The sequence below is a fragment of the Dendrobium catenatum genome, unplaced genomic scaffold, assembly GCF_001605985.2.
Source record: "Dendrobium catenatum unplaced genomic scaffold, ASM160598v2 fragScaff_scaffold_758, whole genome shotgun sequence".
NCBI classification, from domain to species: Eukaryota; Viridiplantae; Streptophyta; class Magnoliopsida; order Asparagales; family Orchidaceae; genus Dendrobium; species Dendrobium catenatum.
In genome coordinates, this window is record NW_021319220.1 from 207918 (window position 1) to 234335 (window position 26418).

Below are 26418 nucleotides of genomic sequence, written 5' to 3' on the forward strand. Positions count from 1 at the left end.
AAGAGCACTTCTTCAAGTTGGCATATAGTTGGTGCTACTTTAAAGTTCTCAACACCATCCCCAAGTGCTCCTCCTCCGACTTGCTATTGATAAGGATGTCATCAAAGAATACCATAGCAAACCTCCTGAAGAAAAGGCTTGAATACCCTTAGGACTGCAAATGAATCGAGCCGAGCCGGTATGTGAGTGTTCATGTTTGTGTTCATTTAATGTTAGCTTGTTCAAGTTTGGTTCATGTTTGTTCGAGCTTTATTATTTGTGTTCATGTTTGGTTCATTTAAATTAATGAATGTTCATGTTCGATTCATGTTCAGTTCATGTTCGTTCGTTTAGTGCTTATCGAGCTTGTTCGCGAACATATTTAACTAATTTTTTTTAACTATCAAACAAACACGTTCATGAACATATCTATAAACAAACTCATTTATAATAAAAGCAATTGTCTATGTAACAAATACAATGATTATTTATATTTATTAATTCTATAGTCAAATATTAATTATTTTTATTGAGCTTATTCACGAGTTCAAAATCGAACACGAATCGAGCTTAATGTCGAGCTTGTTAACGAACTTCAAATAATGTTGTTCGCAAACATAAATGAGCCGAACGCATTAGTGTTCAAGTTTGTTTATTTAATAATCGAGTATTTAAAATATTGTTCAAATTTATTTGTTTAGTTAATTAAACAATCACAAATGAGCTTTAATCGAATCGAACAACGAGTAGCTCGTCGAATGTTTGGTTCGCTTGCAACCCTAAGTACCATATTCATGAGTGAATAGAAAGTTGCAGGGGCGTTAGTGAGGCCAAAAAGAACCACTAAGAACTCATAGTGTCCCTCACGAGTTCTGAAAGTTGTCTTATGGGTGTCTTCTAGCCTCATTCTGATTTGGTGATATCCGAACTTCAAATCGATTTTTGAGAACACCACCAAACCATGCAACTCATTTAGTAGCAATGACTTGTATGGAAACTTGTCCGGCACAGTCTTCTTGTTCAAGGCACGATATTCTATACAAAATCTCTAACTTTCAGTCTTTTGCATCACCAATAACATGGGACTAAAAAAAAGGCTCACATGGGCTTGATGATCTCAACATCAAGCATCTCCTGAATCAGTCTCTCAATCTCATCCTTTTGGACTTGTGGGTAGCAGTATGGTCAGACAATAATGAGATTGACTGCTTCCTTCAGAATAATAGCGTGCTCGTGCTCCCGTGGAGGATGCAATCCTTAGGGAGGTTGGAATACTTCACTGAACTATTGGAGAAGTGGCTGAGCTATTTCTGGAATGTCCTCTATCTCTCCAACGTCTCTTCCCTCAAAGCTTTGGAGCTCCACCAAGAATCCCAATCCTTCACCTATATGGCACACACCATGATTTTCAAGGAAACCTTTGCTTTGGATAAGCTAGGATATCCCTTAATCACTATCTTTCTCCCCTCCACCTGAATCTCAATAGCTAAGGTCTTCTAGTCCACCTTGGTCTCCCCCAAAATTTGTAGCCACTTCTTACCCAAGATCAGATCCATACTTCCTAACTCCAGCGAAAGAAAATTCTCCATGATGTGAATCCCTTGCAACTCAACCATTGATCCTTGCAGATACCCCTGTTCTTCTCCACCTTCCCTATGCCCATCATCACCCCAAAATATCCCAAATCTACTAGCTTTAGCCTAAGCTTGTCAACCACATGATTGGATATGAAATTATGGGTAGCCCCACTATCCACCAAAATCATCACTGCTTTCCCTCCTGTCTGTCCCCTTATCTTCATATTATGATTCAGGGTGAATTCCACTGCATAATTCAAGGAAACCTCTGCCATCTCCAAGTGTAAGGGCTCCTCTTCTTCTATCACTTCTCCTTCTGCCTCTACTTTGCCTATCTACTCCTCATCACAAACAAAAAGGACCTGCAAGGTACGATTTTTACACCTATGTCCCGGTGTAAACTTCTTGTTGCACCTAAAACATAGCCCCTTAGCTTGTTTTTCCTACAGCTCTATATTTAAAGTTCCCTCCCGGTCGAGCTCCCAAACCTTTCTTCTTTTGGAGCTTCTCTTTGATCCGATATAGTCGGCTCCCTAAGCGCAAGGAAGGTGGTTATCGTTCAGTAAGAACCCCCAAAACTGCTCCATTTTCTACTCCTCTCAAGTGAGTACTTGTCCTCTGTCAACTGGGCTAACTCTATAGCCTATCCCAAGCCAGAGGGTCTTGCCACTTGCATAGCGGCTCTCAACTCTAATTTTAGTACCTTCATAAAGTTGCTCTCTAGCACCGTCTCAAGTAGTCTCCCTAAACATCCCGACTGAAGCTCAAATCTCTCCCAATACTCCATCACCGTTCCCACGTGTGCCAAAGTAAAGAACTTCTCATAATAGTTCCCCTCATGCTTGGTTTGAAAGGGCTTCAATAAATGGGCCTTGAACTCCTCCCATGAACGAATCAGGTACCTCATCTCCCTCCATTTGTACGATTCTAGGGCCTTCTTCTCGAGACATAGAGCCGCCGCCATAAGTCTCTCCCCTTCTGTCAACCCATTCTCCATTAAATATCTCTCTACTCTATAGATCCATCCATGTGCATGTTCACCTTTGAACACCGAAAGTTTCAGCTTCCTGACCTTCAAATCTTCCCCGCCCCAATTTCCCCTTCCGCCCTCCATGCCTCCAATGAAGCGAGCATTTGGGTCTCTCCATCATTCCCTCTCCTCCCTTCTCCTTTTATAGCCCTCTCTTCCTTAAAATTCAGCTCGCCTCTTCTCTTCTTCCCATTCCCTCCTACATCCATATTCCCTATCCATCCTCTATCTCAGTAGAGGCTCAATGTGGGATATTCCCTCCTCTCCTAAAATTTTCATCTCTTCGTCTCCCATTGGTATATCATTTCCCTGATTTCCTCTTGCTTTCGGCGGAGCCACTTCAGTTTGAAACTTCAACATCTGCTTCATCATCTCCTCTAGATTCTCAAACCTTCCTTCCATCGCTGAAAAATGCTCATTCAACAATCCCACATCCATTCACAGCGGCCCTACTTTCCCCCCTCCAATTTTTCTTATAGCACCTCAACTCTTCTCCCAGCCATCGGTCGTAAAACTTGCTCTAATACTAATTTGATAGGTTTTGGAGATCAAATCATGGTGTGAAATCAGCACCAAATAGCAAAAAACAACAATCAAAATCAAGAGAAAACAACAATGGTATGTAGGAATAGAACTATTAAAGTTAAAATAACAATCTTCCATCAAAGAAATACAAGATATAATTGATTCATTGTTCGAGAGATGAATTAGCTCTCCCCAATTTCTTAGAAGCAACTAGGAACCCAAAATCACCTAAAAAAACTACAAAAAGTCTTTACATAATCCCTCATATACAAACTTTTCCCCTTAAAACTAACCATAATCCCATCGTAAATGCATCTCATATTTCATCCAATGATCTCCCCTTAAACTTTTCCCACTATAATTGCACCTCACATTTCCTCCAATGATATCCTCTTAAACTTTTCCTCCTTTAGGTTTGAAATGAGGTGCTGGGACCCACAAAACAGGAGCCTTTTGTCTCTTGAAAGGAGGTGGGGTCTACAACCGTATCAGAAGCCTAAATCAGACCTAGGTCAAGCCTGAAAGGTAGATTGGGTTCATAGAGCATATGAGATTACATGAATCCATTACAGTGGAATTCAAATCCAATCAAGAGGGCATCATTTTAAATGTAAAACATTTTATCACACAATATATTATGGGCTAACCACTTCCGAATATAGGAGAGAGAGAAGGTGGTTGCAATTTCAAATCAAAGAGGAAGAATTTACGAATGTCTACGATTTCCAAATTGATAAAAAAATTTGAGCATGCCCATGAATAACCCCAAGGTAAGGTAATGATAAAATAATCCAGTTTTCGTTAATTCATGTTATTATTTGAATTTTAAAACTTTTACCAATAAGATGTGAAGGTTGTTGTGAGCTTTGAAAATTTGTATCCTAGCCTCTTTGTTTGGAGAGTTTTAAGGATGTCATTGGGTCAAATTTTCAAAAAGCATATTATATTTAAACTATGATACTATTAAAAGATTTCGCCCTCATTTTGCGGGGATTTTATGATGTGATTTTAGGTTTCCCATTGGCACAAACCTCTATGATGAATTGCCTCTATAGTGACATCATATCAGTGCATCATTAATCTATATGTATCAATAATAAGTTAGGATTGTGGCAAATCATACATCAGGCTTTGCATTATCACCTTCTGTACAATATCAGTTGTATCATATCCTCTCAATCTTAATTATAGTTAGATGGCTTCATGTAGTTACTCTCAATAATCATATCATATTCCCTTACGCCTCTCATCGTATCATATATTGTATTCATTTTAAGGAAAGATAATTGGCCAACCCTCCTTCATAGGGTATCATATCATGTCTTTGCCAACTTTAATCAATTTCATTCAATAGCCAATCTTTTCTTGCATACGCATACTTCACAACCGGTATGCATGCATGTCATATTTCTTGTACATATAATATCTTGTAAATCATAGTAACAATATTCAATAATCATTTCAGTATGCTTTTATATATATATATATATATATAATTTTTTAGTCAATAAATAAGTAAAAACATACATATTATTGTCAATTAATTATTATCATGTCAATTGTGCGTGCCATATAAGCTATGCATGTCATGTTATTGTCAATGTATGTATGTCATGTCAATCTTATATGCATGTACATCATTTTGATAGGTCTTACCATAATATTCATATATTAATTTCATGTGATAATTATCTTATTTTTTAAGAAGTATGTATCAACTATAGAAATATTCGGTGAAATATCCATATAATCATGTTATAATGTACATAATGATCATATTTATAACATACTAAAAATTACATGGTGAAAATTTTCTATAAATTAAGACATCACATATTGTATCTATTCAAATGAAAATAAAACTCAGAAATATTACAAAATTCAAAACCACTAAAAGTAGATGTAGGGTAATTTTCTCCTACTTGGAGTGAAATATTTTTCCTAGTTGGCTTGGCGGACGGAACTAGCTCTACAATCTTGAACTTCTCTTCATCTCTCTTATTTCACCTCTTTTCGTTTCTTCTGTCCGTTCTTCTTCTCTTCTCTCCCAGCCAAATGAAATGGGTATGGGGCTTTGGGTTGGTGGGTTTAGATATTTATATAAAAACTATGAGAATAATTTTCATTCTATGAAAACTCTCTTAACTCGAGAATTCAGTGACACAATGCTCTCAAGTACTATCGCCAAACAAAGAAGTTAGCACCACAACACTTCAAGAGCCTTAATTTTTATTCATTATATAGTTTAGAGTTGACCCACGTAGTGGGATAAAGGCTTAATGTTGTTGTATATAGTTTAACGTCGCAACGCTCCTCACACCAGTGCCGCAATGCCCTTCAAGGACAATTATTGTCTTAATCAAATTTTCATTTTAAATTCAATTCTAACAGTATTTTTAAATCTTCCAAACATCAAATAAGCAATCATATTTATAAATTTTATTAGGTCCTATTCGGATCAATGGGTTTATATTCATTGTACAAGTGGGTATTACAATATCCACTCTTTAGAAAAATATCATTATTGATATTTCACTACGAATCTTATATTCAATTTATCAATTTATTTTTAATGTTATATCTATCAATCAAATCAACGATCATTCTATGAGGTTAGACTAACATCCTAATAAGAATTTTAACATTATACGATAATGCACCATACATAATTAATTTATCATATGACCTGCATTAATCAATATGAATGGAATTAGGGAGAATCATATAAAATATATCAGAAATAAATCAATGCCAATTTCCATATTAGATTCTTCTCTTGTTTCCTGTTGATTCAAACTATAAACTTTAGGTTGCATTGGAACAGTCATAACGATAAGGACTAGGTTTTATTTGTCTTCCACCAGATTTCTCGTACAACCCTCTCTTCATTTCTATTCATCGACCTTTTACTATAAGTTCTCATTTGTGCAGTCTTTTGTCTATAAGCCTTCTTCGACTACTCTGCTCTATATCCTAAGTCTCACAATCTCTCACAAGACAATCTATCATTTTATGGCCATGAAGATCACATTTGAAACATTGCCCAATAATTATAAAACATTGTCCTGAATGCCTCTTTTCACAACAAGGACACTCGACACTCTTGTGTCCAATTAGCATATACTAGGGATGTAACTATGTCAAGCTGACTCGTAAGTTGACTTGATAAATATCATGCCCTGGGATCTATACAAAAACAATAACATCAAGCCTATGTCCCACTACGTGGGGTCGGCTACATGAGTCTTTTTTCGCCATTGTGTCATGTTAAAAGTCAAATTCTCTTTTAAAATTAACAAAGAAATATCATTTCTAATATTTTCTAGCCAAGTCTTTTTAGGTCTACCTTTAACTTTATTAATATTAATCAAATCTAATACCTCTACTTTCGTAATCGGGTCATCAGAAGGCTATCGTTTTATGCTGCCAAACCATCTAAGGCGACTCTCTCTAATGTTATCTTCCACTAGAGCTACTCTAACCTTTTCACGTATAGGCTCATTTCGTATCCTATCTCTAAGGGTAAAATCACTCATCTATGCAACACTTAACCTAATATTATGCTTCTCTTTTAATGACCAGCATTCTACACCATAAAGCATTACTGGTCTCACCACCATCTTATATAATTTTTCCTTAAGTTTGAGGGGGACTTTTCTATCATATAACAACCCCGATGCAACAAGCCTGATGCCTTGGGATCTATCTTGATTTTTTTTTCTTTTTAATCTTTATTATCTTGTTAATTCATTTTATTTATTATTAATCAAATCAATAAACATCCAAATCATTTAGACATCCAGAACTGATTAATTGCGTTAAAGAAAACCAAGAAACAACATAACATAATTTACATTTACTATAATCAATATTGACATGCTATATCCAATCTCAAAATCATATGTACAATAGCCTTCGTAGGTTACAAAAGAATATACATAAACTAGAAAATTGAAGAAAATTAAACCCGTAGTGCGAAAATAAAACCAGCAGTGTGGAAAGAAACTATGCATACTGTAGCCTCAGGTTGTAGACTTCTTACATTTACTTGAAATCATATAAAACTACATAATGAGCATAAAAGCCCAACAAATAATTAAAATCTTATAATTGAAATCAACGCAATAAAAAGAGAATCAATATTCTGTAAACCATATAAAACAATCTATGCATTGGTATCTATACCGATTATATGTATCAAGTGCTCAGTTGATTTTCATCAGTCACACTATCAGTGAACCATAAATAATGATCAATAACAATAACCATATCAATAATAGTAATTAGTAACAATAAGCGATGTCTGTATTCCACATGAGTATTTGTATAAGTATCAATATCATAAATAGTAATATGTACAAGTAGCAGTGTTCTTACGGTGTTAGGACAATATTAATACAGAGTATCTGTATTAGTGTTAGTATCATTAATCATATCTTCCTCTTGCACTTATGACTCCTAATCAGTCTTATTCAATCTATCTCAATTATAACATTCACTTTATCTTGTGAGTAAGTTAATCGTATTAATGTTCAAATATCTGTAATATATATATATATATATATCAATATTGGCAGTACTATCTCTAATATATCAATACTGTTAGTACTCTTATCATTTATATTAATACTGACAGTACTATTTGCAATATATCAATATTTGCAATATTCTTATCATGTATATCAATACTGCCAATATTATCTGTAATATGTAAGTACTGACAATACTCTTATAATGTATCATATATTATCAATACTATATGTACTTTTGTCATTGAGGTGTTAGTACGATCATCCGTACTCTTTTCGTTGATCATATATCAATCAGTACATCAGTATCATTTAAGTACATCATTTACATACATATTAACAATTATTTCATCCCATCACAATTTAGTATTATCATGCCAACATCCTATATCGTATTTCAGTTTTATCATGCCAATCACAATACATCATTTTAGCCCTTTTTAGTAAACATTTTCCTACTCATTTTACTCAGAAATTCTTGTACACATATTTAATCGGTGAAGATGCGATACAACTATATCAAATCGTTTAGAATGATCAAATTTATAATATATCAAAAGTTATGTGGTGAAAGCTTATAAGATCAGGAGATAATGCATTTTTTAGTAGATTTAGAAGAGATAAATTCGTAAAAATCAAAATCATCAAAAACAAAAGTAAGATGATAGTTACTTAGAACGAATATAATCATTTTTGTTAAAGAAATGACAGACGAAAATCACTCGAAGACCCTTCTTTCTCTTCTTCTCTCTCCTCTTCTCCCCCCTTCTCATTCGGTTTCTTCTTGGCAAGGCAAGCCAAAGTGAAGGTGAGGGAGGCGGTGTAGGGATATTTATAATAAAATATATTAAAAAATACTATTAGTGGCATAGTGCCGCGGCGCTTAGATCTAGTACTGCAGCGTTGCATATAGATTTCAAAGTTACTGTAGAATAGAGACAAGCGCCGCAACGATATTTTATAGCACTATATTTTATAGCACCGTTGTACTTTAATGCATAACGCCACAGCGTTGCCTAGCACAACGCCTTCGCGCCCCAGTACTTCATAAGTTTTTATATTTTTTATATCTTTGGGTTGTTACAATAAATGGCTCATGTATTGAGCTTGATGAGCTAATGAGCCAAAGCTTGAGCCAGCCCTGACTTGACTCGTTAGCTTACAAACCAGCTCTTTTAAAAAATTTTAATTTAACATATATTTAAAATATATTAGCATTCAAAAATTTAAAAATAAAGCTGTTAAAATTATTTAAAAATTGTATCTTACTTATAATAAGTGATTCTTTATTATTTTTCTCTAAATTTCTTATTTTTTATCATTTTAATATAATAATTGCTTGAATTATAGTCACTTTCTCTTTATAATAAATGAGCTGGCTCATGAGGCGGCTTGAACTCATTGAATGAAGCTTGAATTCGAGCTTTATTTGAGTTGTTTACACCCCTAATAGGTATCATAGATATTTTCCCGACTTCACTAAACGTGCTCTTTTTGGTCATCTCTTCTCCTGATCTCTTCCTACTCATATCCAAACTTCAATTGAGATACTGACAAATCACTTTCAATTAATATTGCTCTTTCTACTGACATAGAAAAATCTCTAATCCTCAAAAGGCACTAAAGGCTATCTTAATTCACCTTGAAGCCCCCTCAGGAATCAATAACATTTCTCTTCTACTGTACCAATCAATGGTTAAGACTGTAAATTTAGCTTGGTACTCATGATTGTCTTGTCTTCTTTCATAAATCTCTTAAAGGCTTCCTGCATCTGTTTCCCACTTGAAGAATGAGCAAACCATTCTCTAAAGGTATTTTACAAACTCTTTCAGTTGATTTGTAAATTTGGTTTATCTTGAAACTTCTCTCTTTGCTATCTTATTTACTGTCTCTGTTTTTCCTTCAAATAGGAAGACACCCAAGGGTACTTTCCTATTGTCTCGACACTACATTCCAAATATTTTTTTGATACTTAGTAACCAATCTTCAACCACTTGGGGTTATGTTGTTCCTTTAAACAGTGGTAGCTTCAATCTATGGAATAATTGTAATATCTATCTTCTTAATCTCCTCTAATGGTAGATATTTTACTTTGGCTTTCACTTACTAATTGAGCCACCAAGCTAACCAAGTCATAAGATCTGTACTTGTTGCTCTCACTATACTTTAAACTAACAAAACATTATTTGAGCTTTGCCCATCAGTTCTATCTGGTTCTTCAATATTTATTGGTTTCAATCACTATACTTTTACCTATACGATAAAATAACTACGCAGATAGGGAAGGATGATCATTATGCTACCAATATCTATTACGCTTCTATTGATCAAACCCATAACTCTGTTATAGATCAATTCTTCCAAATAATTTCTTTGATATCATTAATTTATCGCGAACCAACCTCATATAACCCATACACTTTAATAGTTTATAGCAAGTCAAGTGCATGACCAGTCATTTACCCAGAATTTTTTATTAGAGAGAATTTCTTTTGTTATTTTATTAGTAAACAAAGTCACTAAAATTCATTTATATATAAAAATAAAATATCATCCATAATCTGTAAACATTTAGATATTTTGTCTCTGAATATGTATACAATAATCATGATTTATCTTTCATTTATCCAAATACATCTAACCATTATGATTACAAAGAAATTATCTTTATCATAAAAGGTTATCTCTACAATAATTATTCTCCTCCGGTTGCTCTGTTGGTCTTTTACCTTTCCTTAAAATATTTAAACAACAAAATGAGTGCACATCTCATTAGATCACACGTAACTTATAATTGTATTTAATGCAAGTAAGGTGCATCAATATGCATTATGCTATCACTTGAATCATAATATATGCTAAGACAATATTATTCTATACTTATTGATATATATGTATCATATATGCAAGTATGATCAAATCATCATGTTGGAATCAATTGTTCATGTTTGTTCTAATGATCATCTCTTAAAATCATTTATTCATATGTGTAATATTGGTTCTCTTACCAAAAAGTTAATGAAATTAATAGATATTATAATTCATAGGAAGATAAATATTCTGTGCATTTAGGAAATTAAATGGGTTGGAGAGAAGGTCAAGGAGATTGATAGTTTAAGATTTAATTATGGTTTTCGGGTAGGAGTCGTACTAGAAATGATGTTGGTGTGATTATGATAGGAAATACTTGAGTTCGCAAGTAACCCTAAGGTAATACTTGAGTTCGCAAGCAAACCTAACCCAAATCGGCGAACAAACAGCAGCCAAATGGCTGTCCACAGCACGAAAACAGCAGAAATCTGCTGTTTACAGCAGAAAAACAGCAGAAATCTGCTGTTTACAGCAGAAAAACAGCACTTGTCCGGGAAAATCTGAGAGAAAACTCAAGAAAAGACTTGTATTCCACTTAGACGATGAATAAAATAGCAAGATACAATTGATCCTCGATTCGAGAGGAGGATCGATCTCTCCCAAATCTCTGGCAATGCCAAGAGCCCAAAGAAAACCTAAATCTAAGAGATCTCAAATTTCAGCCAAATTCCAGATGCCCAAACCTTCAGAAAACCAAGTATTTAATGCATACAAATCAAAAGGAAATCCCTAAACAATCCCTACATTCAATTTCCCTCCTAGAATCCATTCAAAAACCTTCCTAAAATGAGCTTTCAGGAATCGTGTGTGTGCGGCTGACAGAAGAGACGGAGATGTTCCGCCCGTTCTCCGCCTGGGCCGGTCCTGCGTGGACCGGATGGACCGGTCTAACAATACTCCCCTCCCGAAAATCCACCTTGTCCTCAAGGTGGAGATATGCTCGTGTTCTGGTGGAGGTGGCCATCCATGAGGTGACTGAAAATCCTTTCTGTATCGCTGAACCAAGGTTTGCACGGAAAGAGAAACATCCCCTCCTTCCAATCTGATCGCACCCAGCCTGTGTAGTCCCACCAGATAATCTTCCCACACCTCTTGTACGTTCCTAACCATGGTCTTAAGTGATGTGATGACATTGGATAATCCTGCATCTCCCCTTATGACCATCATTCTCCCATCCGCCATTAATTCCATCGTGAGTGCTCCCCAATTGTCCTTGGTTTCTCCCAAGGTTTGCAACCACTTCATCCCCAGGATGACATTAGTGCTTCCTAACTCTAGTGGGAGAAAGTCCTCCCTTACTTGAATCCCCTGGATGGTCAACACCACTCCTTTACAGATTCCCTGTCCTTTCTCCACCTTCCCTGTACCCATCATCACCCCATAACAACCGGTGTCCACCAATTTCACTCCCAGTTGGTTGATGACCTGAGTGGAAATGAAATTGTGGTTAGCCCTACTATCAATTAGCACCACCACCTCACGGTCAGCTATATCTTCTTTCACTTTCATAGTGTGACTCGGAGTGAATCCCACTATAAAGTTCAGAGAGACTTCTGCCACATCCAGGTGCAATTTCTCCTCCTCTTCAGATCTGCTCCCACCTCCCTCCTCGTCTTCCTTGTCTTCACAGACAAGGAGAACCTGAAGAGTTCGGTCCTTGCACTTATGTCTCGGCATGTACTTCTCATCACATCTGAAGCACAACCCCTTTGCCCTCTTCTCCTGCATATCCTTCTCTGTTAGCCTCTTGAAATTTTCCCCACTCCCTCCTCCTACTGGCTTCTCTCTGGTGGTCTCATTAATGTTGTCTGATGCAGGCCCCTTGGGTGCTAGAAGAGTGGTCGTCGTCCTGTAAGAGCCTCATGAGCAGTTTCCTCGAGCCCCTCTTTCAGACTTCTTCTGGTCTTCCACCAACTGGCCCAACTCCATGGCCTTGCCTAGATTCCTTGGCTTCAACACTCCGACTGCTGTTCTTACCTCCGGTTTCAGCCCCTTCATGAAATTCCCTTCCAGAGCTGACTCCGAGATATGATCCAGCCTACTAGCTAGATACTCAAATATGTCCCGGTAATCTGTCATCGTGCCTTCCTGGGTAAGGGCAAAGAATTGCTCATAGAAGTCTCCTCCCTCATCTGCTCGGAAACGCTCTAATAAGCATTCTTTGAACTCCTTCCAGCTTCGGATAGGCTCCCGTCTGTCACGCCACTGATACCAAGCTAAGGCTTTTCCCTCCAAGCACATTCCCGCCGCTGTCAATTTATCCTCCTCCATCAGCCCATTGACAGCAAAATATCACTCCACCTTATAAATCCACTCATGGCCATCCTCACCCTCAAAGATGGGCATCTTTAGCTTCCTCACCTTTGGATCTCATCCGTTTCCCCGGTATCCTCCATAACCTCCCATTCCTCTAAGGGGAAGAGTTCCCCAAGTGTCCCGATCATCCCTCCGACGATTATACTCGAATCCCTCTTCATACTCTCCTATTCTCCCTTCAAAATCATCAACTCGACGCTGAATTCCTTCAAATTCAGCACCTCGATAATGACGTTCCTCCATTCTTCCTTCAAAAACAGCCCCTTGACGCTGGATTCTTTCGTATTCAGCACCTCGGCTATGAAATTCTTTCCTTCCCCCTTCAAAACCAGCACCTCGACGCTGGATTCTTTCAAATTCAGCACCTCGGCAATTGAATTCTTCCCTCCTTCCGACAAAATCAGCCTCCCGTTGGTCGTATCCCCTACTCATCTCTTCTTTAGAAAGCGGTTCTAGAGGGGGGCATGTTGTTCTCCTCCTCCAGGATCTCCACCACCGAATTCCTCCTCCCCTGTAACGGGTTCGGATTTCCTCCCATGCCATGGCCATCGGTGGTCTCTCGTACTTCCGATGTCGCCGGATTGGTCTTCATTTCAAGTAATTTTTTTATCATTTCTTCCATCACGGTGAACTTTTCCTCCAACCTTTCATTGTTGGAGGTGATTTGATTTTGAAAATTGAAAAATCTTCCCTCCAAATCGGATTTAAATTGTCCGATTTCGCCTTCCAAGACTTCTATCTTCTTCCCGGCCATCGTTCTTCCCAAGAATCACAATGATATTTTTTTTTCCAGAAACGAAAATCCCGCTAAAATTTCAAGATTTTAGCCGCCAACGGTCCCAAAAACGATACTCTGATGATATGAAATACTTGAGTTCGCAAGTAACCCTAAGGTAATACTTGAGTTCGCAAGCAAACCTAACCCAAATCGGCGAACAAACAGCAGCCAGATGGCTGTCCACAGCAGGAAAACAGCAGATTTCTGTTGTTTACAGCAGAAAAACAGCACTTGTCCGGAAAAATCTGAGAGAAAACTCAAGAAAAGACTTGTATTTCACTTAGACGATGAATAAAATAGCAAGATACAATTGATCCTCGATTCGAGAGGAGGATCGATCTCTCCCAAATCTCTGGCAACGCCAAGAGCCCAAAGAAAACCTAAATCTAAGAGATCTCAAATTTCAGCCAAATTCCAGATGCCCAAACCCTCAGAAAACCAAGTATTTAATGCATACAAATCGAAAGGAAATCCCTAAACAATCCCTACATTCAAGGTCCCTCCTAGAATCCATTCAAAAACCTTCCTAAAATGAGCTCTCAGGAATCGCGTGCGTGCGGCTGACGGAAGAGGTGGAGATGTTCCGCCCGTTCTCCACCTGGGCCGGTCCTGCGTGGACCGGCTGGACCGGTCTAACAGATTATTGATAAGAGTTTGAAGGATAATGTTATAAAAACTAATAGAATTGGAGATAGAATTATAGGTTTAAAAATTGTTGTTGATACTATGATTGTTAATATTATAAGTGCTTATGCTTCTTAAGTAGGTTTGAATATGAGTTCAGAATTTAATTTTTGGAATGACTTAAAAGAATTAATACAAAAGATATCTCTTGAAGAAAGAGTTTTTATTGGAGGAGATTTAAATGAACATGTTGACAGAGAGGTAGATGATTTTAAAAGCATTCATGGTGCCCATTAGTTTGGAACGACAAATGAAGGTGGTAAGACCATATTAGATTTTTATTTAGCTTATGATTTTTTAATAGTTAATACCTTATTTAAGAAAAGAGATGAGCTTCTTATGACTTATAAAAATGGATATTGTAAAACACATATTGATTATTTTATTATAAGAAAATTAGACCGTTTAGATTGCAAAGATTATATAGTTATTCTGAGTGAAAATTTATGTACCTAACATCGTTTATTAGTTTTGGACTTTAAGATAAAGGGCATAAAATATAAAAATAAAGTAAAACAATTTTCTAGGATTAGATGGGGCATTTAAAGAATATTAATAAAAATATTTTTGAGAGTAAGATTTTAGATCTTAAGATTCTAAATGTGCATGAGGATGCTAATGTTATGTGAGAAAAAGTGGCTAGCGATATTAAGAATATTACGAAAGATGTGTTCGACGTTTCGAAGGAAAAAGCTCCTAATAGTAAAAATATTTTGTGGTGGAATCCAAATATATAAGAAAAGATAAAAAATAAGAAGATTTATTATAAAAATTGGTTTTAAATGTAAAAATTATGATAATTGGGAAAGTTATAAAGAGCCTCGTAAGGAATTTATGTAAGTTATTTGCGATGTAAAGAGCTTAGCTTTAATGATTTATATAATAGGTTAGAGACTAAGGAGGGGGAAAGATATATGTATAAGTTAGCCAAACAAAGAGATATGAGTAGTAAGAATTTAGTTCAACTGAAGTGTATTAAGGATGAAGATTGAAAAGTACTTTTCTTAGAAGATATTCAACAAAGGTGGATGAGATATTTTGCTAAACTTTTTAATGAAGAATGTGAAAATACGATTAATTTTAGTGACTTTAGCACTCTAAATGAAAGTAAAATTTTTGTTTTTATCGGCATATTAGTATAACCGAAGTTAGAGATGCTTTAAAGAAAATGAAGTGTGAAAAAGCTGTTGGACCTGATGATATTCTAATAGAGATGTGGAAATACTTAGGAGATGAAGGTATTTCTTGGCTTACTAAACTTTTTAATATTGATTTGAAGACTAAAAAGATGCCAGATGAATGGAGAATGAGTGTGTTAATTCCTATTTTTAAGACTAAAGGTGATGCATAGGAGTGTGCGAATTATAGAGGAATTAAGTTAATGTGTCATACTTTGAAACTATGGGAGTGAGTTATGGAGCGTAGATTGCGGCGTTATACTAATGTTTCTCAAAATCAATTTGGATTCATGTCGGGTAGGTCTACTATGGAAGTCATACATTTATTGAGAGGGTTGATAGAGAAATATAGAGAGAATAAGGAGGATCTATCTATGATATTTATTGATTTAGAGAAAACATATGATAAAGTTCCAAGAGAAGTGCTATGGAGAGTTCTTGAAAAGAAAAGAGTTAATAAGGCTTATATTCAAATCATTAAAGATATGTATGCATAAGCTATTACTTGTGTTCAAACACAAGGTGGTTTGACCAAGTATTTTTCTATTTCGATTGGATTACATCAAGGATCAACCTTAAGCCCATATCTTTTTTCTTTAGTCATGGATGTTCTCACTAGACATTTGCAAGAGGATGTACCTTATTGTTTGCTTTTTGTTGATGATATTCTTCTTGTTGATAAGACTAGAGAGGGAGTTGAGGTAAACTTGAATTATGGAGGTCAACCTTAGAGTCTAAAGGTTTTCACTTGAGTAGATCTAAAACTGAATATATGTAGTATAATTTTAGTAGCAATAGACCTAATGAGGGGATTGTGACTTTGGGCGATCAAGTCATTAATAAGAGTACACGTTTTAGATACCTTGGATCTATTGTTCAGAGTGATGGTTAAATAGATTGGGATATTATCCGTAGTATTCAAGTTGGATGGTTGAAGTGGAGGAATGCATCGGGCTTGTTGTGCAATAGAAAAGTCCCTGTCAAACTTAAGGGAAAATTCTATAAGATGGTGGTGAGACCTGCAATGCTTTATGGTGTCGAATGTTGGCAATTAAAAGAGAAGCATAACATTAAGTTAAGTGTTGCAGAGATGAGCATGCTTAGGCGCATGAGTGGCTTTACTCTTAGAGATAGGATTCAAAAGGAGAATATACGTGAAAATGTTGGAGTAGCTCTAGTGGAAGATAAGATTAAAGAAAGTCGCCTTAGATGGTTTGATCACATTAAACGGAGTCCTTCCGATGACCCGGTTTGGAAAGTTGAGGTATTAGATTTGAGTCATTTGACTTATGTTAAGAAAGGCATAGGTAGACCTAAAAAGACTTGATTGGAAAATATTAGAAATGATTTTTCTTTATTAGATTTAAATGAGAATTTGACTTTTAACATGATACAATGATGAAAAAGGATTCATGTAGCCGACCCCACGTAGTTGGACAAAGGCTTGATGTTGTTGTTGTTGTTGAGATCATTATCATGCATGATAGAACATTGACATGTGATGATATTTTGTATGTGATCACAATATGCAAAATAGAACTATTAGAATTGTCATGTGTTATCATATGTCATTATTATGCACACTAGTCTTATGTATTATATGGTATCATCATGTATTTATCAATCGCAAGAAAAATATAATTCACACAATAATTATATGTCAATCACCAAGTGCATTCTCTATATTAATATATCGGTCCATATCATATCAGTAGTGATATCTTATTGATGCATCATTAATCCATATGTATTACTAGTAAATCGGGATTTTGGTTAATCATATCATATCAGGTTGTATGTTATCACATACTATATAGTATTAGTCGTTTTATAGCTTAACATCTCAATCATTATCAGTGGCTTAATATAGGAATCATCACTTCCATCAATCATTTCATATTCCTTTATATAAGGGTGTTAAAGGGATTTTTTGGTCGGGTTCGGGTCCAACTTGAAATTGACCCATGTTCAACTAATCCGACTCGAACCCGACCCGATTAGCTATATGGGTCAGGAATTTAGACCCGAACCCAACCTGACCCGCTAACACGGGTTCCAAGAAGGGCAGGTGCGAGGTGCACGACGTGTGGGGGCGAGGGGCAAGGGCCAGGTGCACGACACAAGAGCGAGTGCAGGGTGCGAGGTGTACGTGCGAGTGTGCTCTGTGCCAGCAGAGTGTGGTTGGGTGCCACGTGGGAGCGGTGTGAGTGCAAGCGGTCGGGCGTGCTAGGTGCGACGTTAGCGCGGTTGAGTGAGGGGTGTGGAATCGAGAAGAGAACAACTAGTGGTCACCCACCCGGGTTGCATTCGGGTCATCTTTGGGTTTTCAGGTCAACTTGAACCAGACTCAGTTTTAGAAACGGGTTAAAATCTTGAATCCCAAACTTGACCCCTGGCAAATAGGTTTACTCTAACCCGGAATTTTTCAGGTCGGATTCAGGTCAGGTTTAAGCTCAGGTCAAATATTGACGCCTCTACCATTGAGCCTCCCATCATATCATGTATTTTATTTATTTTTAAAGAAAGTATGTTGGTCCATCCTCTTGTGCAAGGTATCATTTCATATCTCTACCAATTTGAATCAATCTAATTCAATAACCATTCTTTCTTGTATGTACACAATTCACAATTGATATACATGCATATCATATTTTGTATACATAGTAAATATCATGTAAATCATAGTAATAATATTTAATAACCAAAGCATTATGCTCATTTTTATAGAACAGGGTTGGTTTGGCAACAAGCAGACGGCTAGTTCTTCACTCTAATTCAGGTTTAGCTAATCACTTACGAATCCTATATGCTTATTTATTCATTAAATCATTACAGATATACAAGTTATAGCCAATTAATTTATATCATATCAATTATGTATGTCCTATCACTGTATATGTATACCATGCCAATCTTGTATGCATACAAATCATTTTGCTAGATCTTAATACATTAGTAATATATTAATTTTGTATGCATATTTATCTTATTTTTCTTATGCACCAACTACAAAAATACTGGTAAAATATCAATATGATTATGTCAGGATGTGCATAATGATCAAATTTACAATATATTAAAAGTTATATGGTGAAATTTTATTAGAAATCATGATTTCATATTTTTTACCTATTTGTTCTAAATTAAAACCCATAAATCCTATTAAATTCAAACAATTGAAAATAAACCTAGGTAATGGTCACCTACTTGAAGAGGGACACTTTTCCTAATTTACTCTATATACATAAACCTGCTCTACGACCTCGAACTCCTCTTCCTCTGTCTTCTTTATCCTCTCTTCTCCCCTTTCTTCTCCTTCATGTTTTTCTTCTCTTCTCTCATAACCAAATTAAATGGGTATGGGGCTTCGGGGAGGTGTGTTTAAATATTTATATAAAAATTATGAAAAGTGGATAGTGTCGTGGTGCTACATTACTCAGCACTGCTGTGCTTCCAAGTATTCTCATTCTTTGGATACTTTTCTTAACCCATCTTCAGTGTCACAACGTTGCAACCCCAACAGCTCAATGCTCCCAAGCGCTATCCCCCAAAATAGATAAGGTAGCGCCACAACGCTCCTAAGAGCCTTAAATTTTCTTTCATCATGCACTCCCTATACCAACATTGTAAATACTTGCAAGTCTGTACTTACCAAAAAATTATTCTAAATTCAATTTTTAAGTCTCTTTTTAAATCCCCAAACATCAAATAAGCCAATCATATCGAAAATTCTTATTAGGTTCTATTAGGGTCAACATGTACTCTATTTAATGTACAAGTGGGAATTATATATGCACGGTGCACTTACATGATTTCTTACATCAACATATGATATTCTATATTTTTGAGGTGAATGGAATTTAAATTTGTATTTTATTTTAACAAATACAACATTCTCAGGCTAATTCTTTTATGTTATATATATATATATATATATATGATTTTATTTTATAAACTTAATTAAAATAACATGAAAAAAGAAAATGTGAATTGACATCTCAAGCAATTTCTAGTTTCTCGTGCATCTCGATTTGTATACTGTCAACTGATGTGCGGGCAACTTATATGTGGGCAAGTTTTGAGATTTGGCTCGCTCGACAACTCCTACAATATAGGGGTCATTTTTGGATATTTTTAAACTTTTCCGCATGTACCTCAAGTTGCCAACTTTGCAATTGTATGCACTTCTGAGCATGGTTTAAAAAATTGTATGAGGCAAAAGCCTCGAGGCGTGCCTCGAATTTAGGCACATAATCAACATATTGAGGCCTAAGCCTTTCTAGTTCTAGTGAGGCCTGTCTTTTTTAGGCTGCATCTCATTTTAGTTAAGTTTTGTAATTATTATTATATATTATTATTAATAATATATATATTATTCTATTTTACGAAGAGAATTAACCAATTAACTGAACAAGGTTGAATTGTTGTGTTATGTTTAATAAATATTTGAAAGATAAACATTTCAAATTATAGAGGCGAATAACTGGTAATGTTAAAATAAATAATTTGTTATTAATTATATAGTTTCTAATGATTAATGACTAATAGCAAAAAGTTGTGAAATTTTTAAAATTAAAAATGGAGTAATGCGTTTGATGATGAGGAGAATGAAGATATCAATACTAATATTAAAATGACTATTGAATTTATAATAACTTATGCTTCAATTAATTTAAAGAAAGTAGCAAAGTGGAGTTTAAGCTTAAAAAAATATTAAATTGATGATTTAAATATAATGGATTACTTTGTTGTGTTGTTAATTTGTTGTTTTATTTTACATTACATTGAATCCAATGTTAATTAGTATGAGGAGTTAAAAAAATATTATAATTGAAGAAGGTTTAAAAGATGACAATGAGATAGAATTCAAGGATGATATCATTGCACATGAGGGCAATTATGAATAATATGAAAATAAGGATGAGGTTGCCATGAATTCTAATATTTATGGTGTATTTAAGTTTTAAATAAGTGTTCATTTTGAATCTTATTTCAAACTTTCATTTTATAATAACATTTAATATTCAAATTTGTAATTTATATCTTTATGATGATGAGTCAAATAAATATTATTGATCTTTTATTTTTATTTCATTTTTATGAATTATTTGCAAGTTTGTGTTTTTTATTTTTCTGTTTTGAGGCTTACTTCTTAATCCGCCTCGAGGCTTAAGCCTTGCCTCGCTAAAGCAAAATGCCTTGATTTTCAATTTTGCCTTTTTAAATCTTGCTTCTGATTAATATATGCACATATCAATCAATACAAAAGATTTTAATTGTTCTCTGCATATATGTTAATATAGATACGATTTTTGGAGACCCATTTAGGATGCCCTGAGTTTGATGATTTGGTTGCCAACTAGCTATTTGGGATTTAATTTTTATGCACTTTTAAATTGTAATATAAGGATCAAAATTTTTTGAAAAACAATTAATGTTTCTCTGCATATGGAGATATAGATGCGGTTTTTGGAGAACCCAGTTAGGTTTCCGAAAGTTTGATGATTGGGTCTGAAAGATATAATCTTGTATCAGCGTTCACTTAAGATAAATACTTCACTTAAGATAAACATGACAGATGAAACCAGCCAGGCTCCAGTTGCCGACTAGCAACTGTGGATTATTTTTTCTACAGTTACTGACTATCTTCATAATCATTTCCCTTATCCCAACTATTTCGTCAGCAAAATAACTGAGTTTTTTTTTTTATTCTCATGTTTCCTTTTATCCTACTTATGATTTAGAACTACAAGCCACTGAATATTTGCTGTTTCAGTCATCCGAATCTTTTTCTTTTATCCGTGAACTTATTTAAGAGTGAAATCAATGCTACAATTCATTTGTGGTTCATAGAGTGCTGGATTGATCTAAAATAACATCATCTTGCACTGTTAACAAACCACTTTTATTTGCTCCTGTAGGAGCGCTATCTGTAGGAGGACGATACCGTATTGAAATCAATATATTATGTAACTTAAAAAGCAAATGCTTTAATGCTTTGGTATAGAGTATATACTGCATTAGCTTTAGATTTTGGTTAATTTAAAGAATGATTTGCCTATAGTGCAGTGGCAAATGAAGGTAGAATAATTTTAAACATTTCATAGCATATATAAACTATAGAGTTGAACCACTGATTTATCTGGTTGTTATCAGGTATATTTGGACAAGGAAATGGTTGTACCATGTAATAGAGGGAACTTTTGCTGTAATTTTTCATATGAACGATGGATCCATCATGAGAAAGGTGTAGAGACATTTTTTTTTTAATCTTATCATTGAAAGATTAAGGTAAGGCCGGTTATGCGAATCATGGTTTATAAACAGATTACTATGTTGATTCAGATTGTTGATGGAATAAATAACAAAATAACTACATGCTTTACTAGAACCAATCAATAATACTACTCTGTCCAATTCCTGACTACATTTCTATTTTCGGTTTTCATTCTTGTTAGTTAAAAAGTAAAAGGTAAGATGTGTGTTCATCTGTAAATGTGGTGAAATTATGAACTGAACTATGAAATGTTAATGATCGTGCTTGCAGATATTTCCAGAACATCCCAGAACCTATTTTAGAACCAGAGCCTGGAAGAGGATGCTCCTGTTAGCTTGGAGAAATAATTAGGTGCCGACTACGTACATTATCTTTTATGTATGTGCGGAGTATTGGAGTACTCACTACTTAAAAAAAAAAAAATAGAGCATATAGTGAGTAAGTAATTGTGTACTCTCATTATTTCCATATAACTATGCATGAAATCCACTACTAATGATTTCTCGTTTGCTTTGAGCTACTTTTGCCATCGTCTGGTTGACATTTGATCGATTATGTTATTTTTTGCTCCAATTATGAAACTGTAATTTTGATCATTCTTTATACGTTATATAAGAAAAGTACTACTTTTACCACTTGTGCTCTTGACAGCTATGGCTTTTTCTTTAGATATGTTATTTCTAGCTGACATTTCTGTTTTTTTTGGAAGATCAGATAACCTTTCTTCATTTTAAGCGCAGTAATAAGACAACATGCTACTCCAACACTATGATCATGCTGTGGTTTGTGATGAATCTGACTTTTCTTTCACTATATTTTTTTTAACAGAAAATAAGCATTTCAGATTACTACATTCCTTTTACCCATAGTTTTTTTTTCCACTGCTTTTTGCGTTGGCTGATCTGAATTTGGGTCCGTTGGAGCACTTCTTTATTATTTTGCACTTCAAAATATTGCCACAGCCTTAGAATAAAATTACAATCAAATAGAAACATAATAATTAAAAAAAAATTATGAAAAAGCTTCCCAATAATTAGATTGGAGATCTAATAACGCTTAAACCAACACTTATGCAAAGATTCCATTAGAAACATCTTATTAAGTAGGTTAGTCATTCTATACAACAGCGGATCTAGCTGACAGACTCTTAAACCCTAGGTAAACCGTAAAAACCTACGCTGACATCGATACTTATATAGCAAGACTTGACCTTTTTCTTGTCATTCTCTTCCCCATCAACCGCAGCTTCAGCCGGCGAGCTTTACAAGATCAGAGGAGCAGAATTTGCACCACCCGCCAGACGAAGCTCACGGTAAGCACAGAGGCCAGCACCCAAACCGCGGTCTTTAACCCCCCCGTCTTCTGCCCCGCAGCCTCTCGCTTCTCCAACAAGCGGACGCAGGTCAGCAGAGCCAGCAGCGTCCCGTAGGCAAAAACCGCGAAGCCGAAAGTCCATGGATCGCCGCGCGCGCGGTATGTTGATGCCACGGCATTACCAATGATGAACAGAATGGTGATTGTGAAAGTTAAGGTGTAGGAGTCGTCGTCGCCCGTATTCTTTGCTGAAGCCGAGATTTGCTGCGAGTTTGTCATCTTGTTTGGGTTTGATATTTTTTCATCCTTCCTTCGATTTATATCGAGCCGACGAACTCACGGTGCAGCTTCTCCGTTGCTTCGCAACCTGCCCTATTATTCGTCTCGCCTGTCAACAGCTTCGAACTTCGGAGCACCTTCGCTATTAAATGATGACATGTGCTTTACCCTACATGACACGCTTTTTATTTTTTAATTTATTGGGCCATTCCAAAAAAGTTATTTTAAAAGTTTTTATTAATTTAGGATATATTTACGTACATAACTAGGGTGTCAATTCGGATCAGCGGATTAGGTTGGGGTTGAACCCGACTTGATCCGGCTGCAAATGGGTTGACACTAACTTGACTCGATTTTGTAAACGGGTCAGGTTTTTCAATCCGGACCCTACTCGTGCGGGTTATCGGGTTGACCCGACCTGACACATCATGGCTAGAAATCACGCGACAGCGGAGACTGCGGAGCGGTCCACCAATTGGTCTTGTCGTCTTGACTCTTGACAACGCTACAAACTACGAGAGCCAGTGCTCAGCCGCGGGTGTGACAACAGCGGCAACACATGGGAAGGCAGTGGCAGCGCATGCGGGATAGATGGCAGCTACACGCAATGGACAAGAAGGCCGCAGCGACAGTGAGCACTGCAGATGATGTGATGCAACTTGGCGACGACAGCAGACCTGACGCCTGACGGCTTGACGCGACAGTCTCATGTGGAATGATGAAAACGGGTCAATCCGGGTTGGTTTTGGGTCAACCCTAACCCTACACGGTTTTACAAACGTGTTAGAATTACAAACTCGAACCCGTATGAAAAACGGGTTTATCCGAACTCGGAATTTTTTGGGTCGGGTTTCGGGTTGTGTCAGGTTTTGACACCCTATACATAACATTCCAAATAAATTTATTTTATGTATATTGACATTAAAATTTCATAATTTATTCACATAACAATTAAAACATTTAAATAACAATAAAAATAAAATTTAAAATCATCAAAACCTAGCACGCAGTTGATATATCGTCATGATTTTATTGTCATCAAGCTTTGCAAGCCACCGAACTCATCCCCACCTCTATCCTTCGAACACCACTAGTTTTGCTGATGAATTTACTGATGAATATTCAATGTTTCACTCATGGGCGGCGTTGTAAGCTGTAGTAGCCGGGAAGTAGGACGATACTTGAAGCTCCTCAGCAAAATCCTATCTCAAAGCCCTTATGTATGGAAAGATTCATTGTGACTTCCTCTTTGTCATCAAGAGTTTCATTAGCTTTGTTAATAAGTATTTTATTATGCAAATGGTAAATTTTAGGTATTAAATATGTAAATGAAGCCAAAATCATCTAATGGACCCCCTTAAAATATGGAAGGCAATTTAATTACTTGCAAGGGTAAAGGTGATATGAAAACTCTCAAGTGGAATGCGATTAATTTCTTCAATATTAAAGCTTTTATGTAATAATTGGAGTTTTATAAGAAACACTTCAAAGTTAAGTATGTTCATACAAGAATATTTTTGGGATGAGTTACATCCTTAGAAGTTATCCAAAAGGGAAAATTATGAGGCTATTATGCCAATGCGGATAATATTTTGATGATTAAGAGTTTGGATTGTTATTAAGAAATAATACTTTTATTGATAAATTTAATTGCAAGGTTAGCTTTCTAAACACAATCACAGGCTACTGAAAATTATGATAATGTGCACGGCTACTTGATCATATTAACCCGATTCCTCTTATTTCTCTACTTTCACCTATACGTCTACTTGATATGTTATGTTTATTTAAGATAGATAAAATAAACACACAAGCCTTTCTAACTTCTTTTGTATCGCACAAAGCATATAACAAAGGCCATATATTCACCTCTTTTGTCCCCAACTTTTCACATTTTGTATTGCAAAAAGCATATAACAAACATCATTTTGAATCTTATAGTGTATTTCAACTGTTTCTAAAAATGCCTACATTTATTCATAAAAATTAAAATTCCATACAAAATAAATTAACCAATGAAATTTCATACTTTTTTTGTCAAAATGCCTAGAATGTTATGCACTATAACATATCAAGTGCTATGAGGTGAGAACTTTCCCAAACCTTCTAACTTTACTTTTTCTTAATTTCTAACTCAACAAAACAGATAAATTGAAAATTAAAGTACAATAATTGTATCCTACCTTGAGACGGACAATATTCTCAACTAGCATGAGGGACGAAAGTTACTTCATGGTCCCCAAAATCCCAAATTTTCTTTCTCTTTTCTCTCTCTCCTCTTCTCCTCTCTTCTAGCCAGCCAAAGGATTTGGTTTTTGATTTTAGAAAATGCTTTGGGATACTTATATAAATATTTATTTTTTGAACTAATGACACAACACAACTACCCTTGAGCGCAATAATGCAGACCCATTATCAATTTAGATATTTAATTAAATATTCACTAGTGATTAGCACCGCAACTCTACTCAACATAGCTATAACACCTATCGCTTCTCCCTATAGTGTTGAAGTGCCCATCTAAAATCTATTTTTTCTACTAGAAACATAGAGTTCCAAAGGATTTTCCTACACTTGGTATTCTCATTTAAATTCCAATTTATCATACATAGGTCTTAGAAAATTAACATAAAATATGATCTTACATTCAAACATGGATTTTCATTAACTTAAAACTAATTTAATACAAAGTTTTAAAATTACGATATATGCAATCATCGCATCCCTATCCCAAACCTTTTTTGGACTTGGAAAAATCATTTAGGTCACCATTAATAATTACAAAAAAGGGAACCTAGTTGGTGCAAGCTTTAATCCAGTTCACAAATGAAATAAGGAAGCCAAGAGCTAGAAGTTTATTATATTAAAAAGACTTTTTAACATTATTGAGAGAGAGAGAGAGAGAGAGAGAGAGAGAGAGAGAGTACGAGAGAGAGTATCACACGGTTGTTCAGGCGAACTTGCACTTGAGTTCTTCAATGTGTCAAGGTTTGCCTTAAGGTAAGCTTTGGGAAGAAGACCTCTTTGGTGTCAAAGGACCTGGCTACTCCGCCGTACTAGGGAAGGTGAAAGTGATTTCAG

At 35.5% G+C, this 26418-nt stretch overlaps 2 protein-coding genes across 4 annotated transcripts in view; one reads left to right on the forward strand and one right to left on the reverse strand.

The window, feature by feature from the left end:
- Nucleotides 1-22379, forward strand: part of LOC110106159 (ras-related protein Rab7) — a 43053-nt gene extending 20674 nt beyond the window's left edge. For 2 of the 3 annotated variants that reach the window (XM_020835934.2, XM_028696521.1), the window contains 2 exons: nucleotides 21624-21714; nucleotides 22015-22379. In XM_020835934.2, coding sequence (XP_020691593.1) covers nucleotides 21624-21714; nucleotides 22015-22095 — 172 coding nt within the window. In that variant the 3' untranslated portion in view covers nucleotides 22096-22379. The remainder of the gene's footprint in view (nucleotides 1-21623; nucleotides 21715-22014) is intronic. The other variant, XM_020835936.2, reaches the window with a different exon arrangement.
- Nucleotides 22380-22755: 376 nt separating this feature from the next.
- LOC110106160 lies at nucleotides 22756-23428 on the reverse strand. Its single transcript, XM_020835937.2, has one exon. It carries the CDS (start codon nucleotides 23335-23337, stop codon nucleotides 23014-23016), a length of 324 nt encoding a protein of 107 aa, XP_020691596.1. The 5' UTR covers nucleotides 23338-23428; the 3' UTR covers nucleotides 22756-23013.
- Between the last annotated feature and the right edge of the window lie 2990 nt (nucleotides 23429-26418).

Excerpts from the sequence above, each read along its gene's own strand:
- LOC110106160 (XM_020835937.2), bottom strand. The coding sequence starts at position 23,337 with ATGACAAACTCGCAGCAAATCTCGGCTTCAGCAAAGAATACGGGCGAC.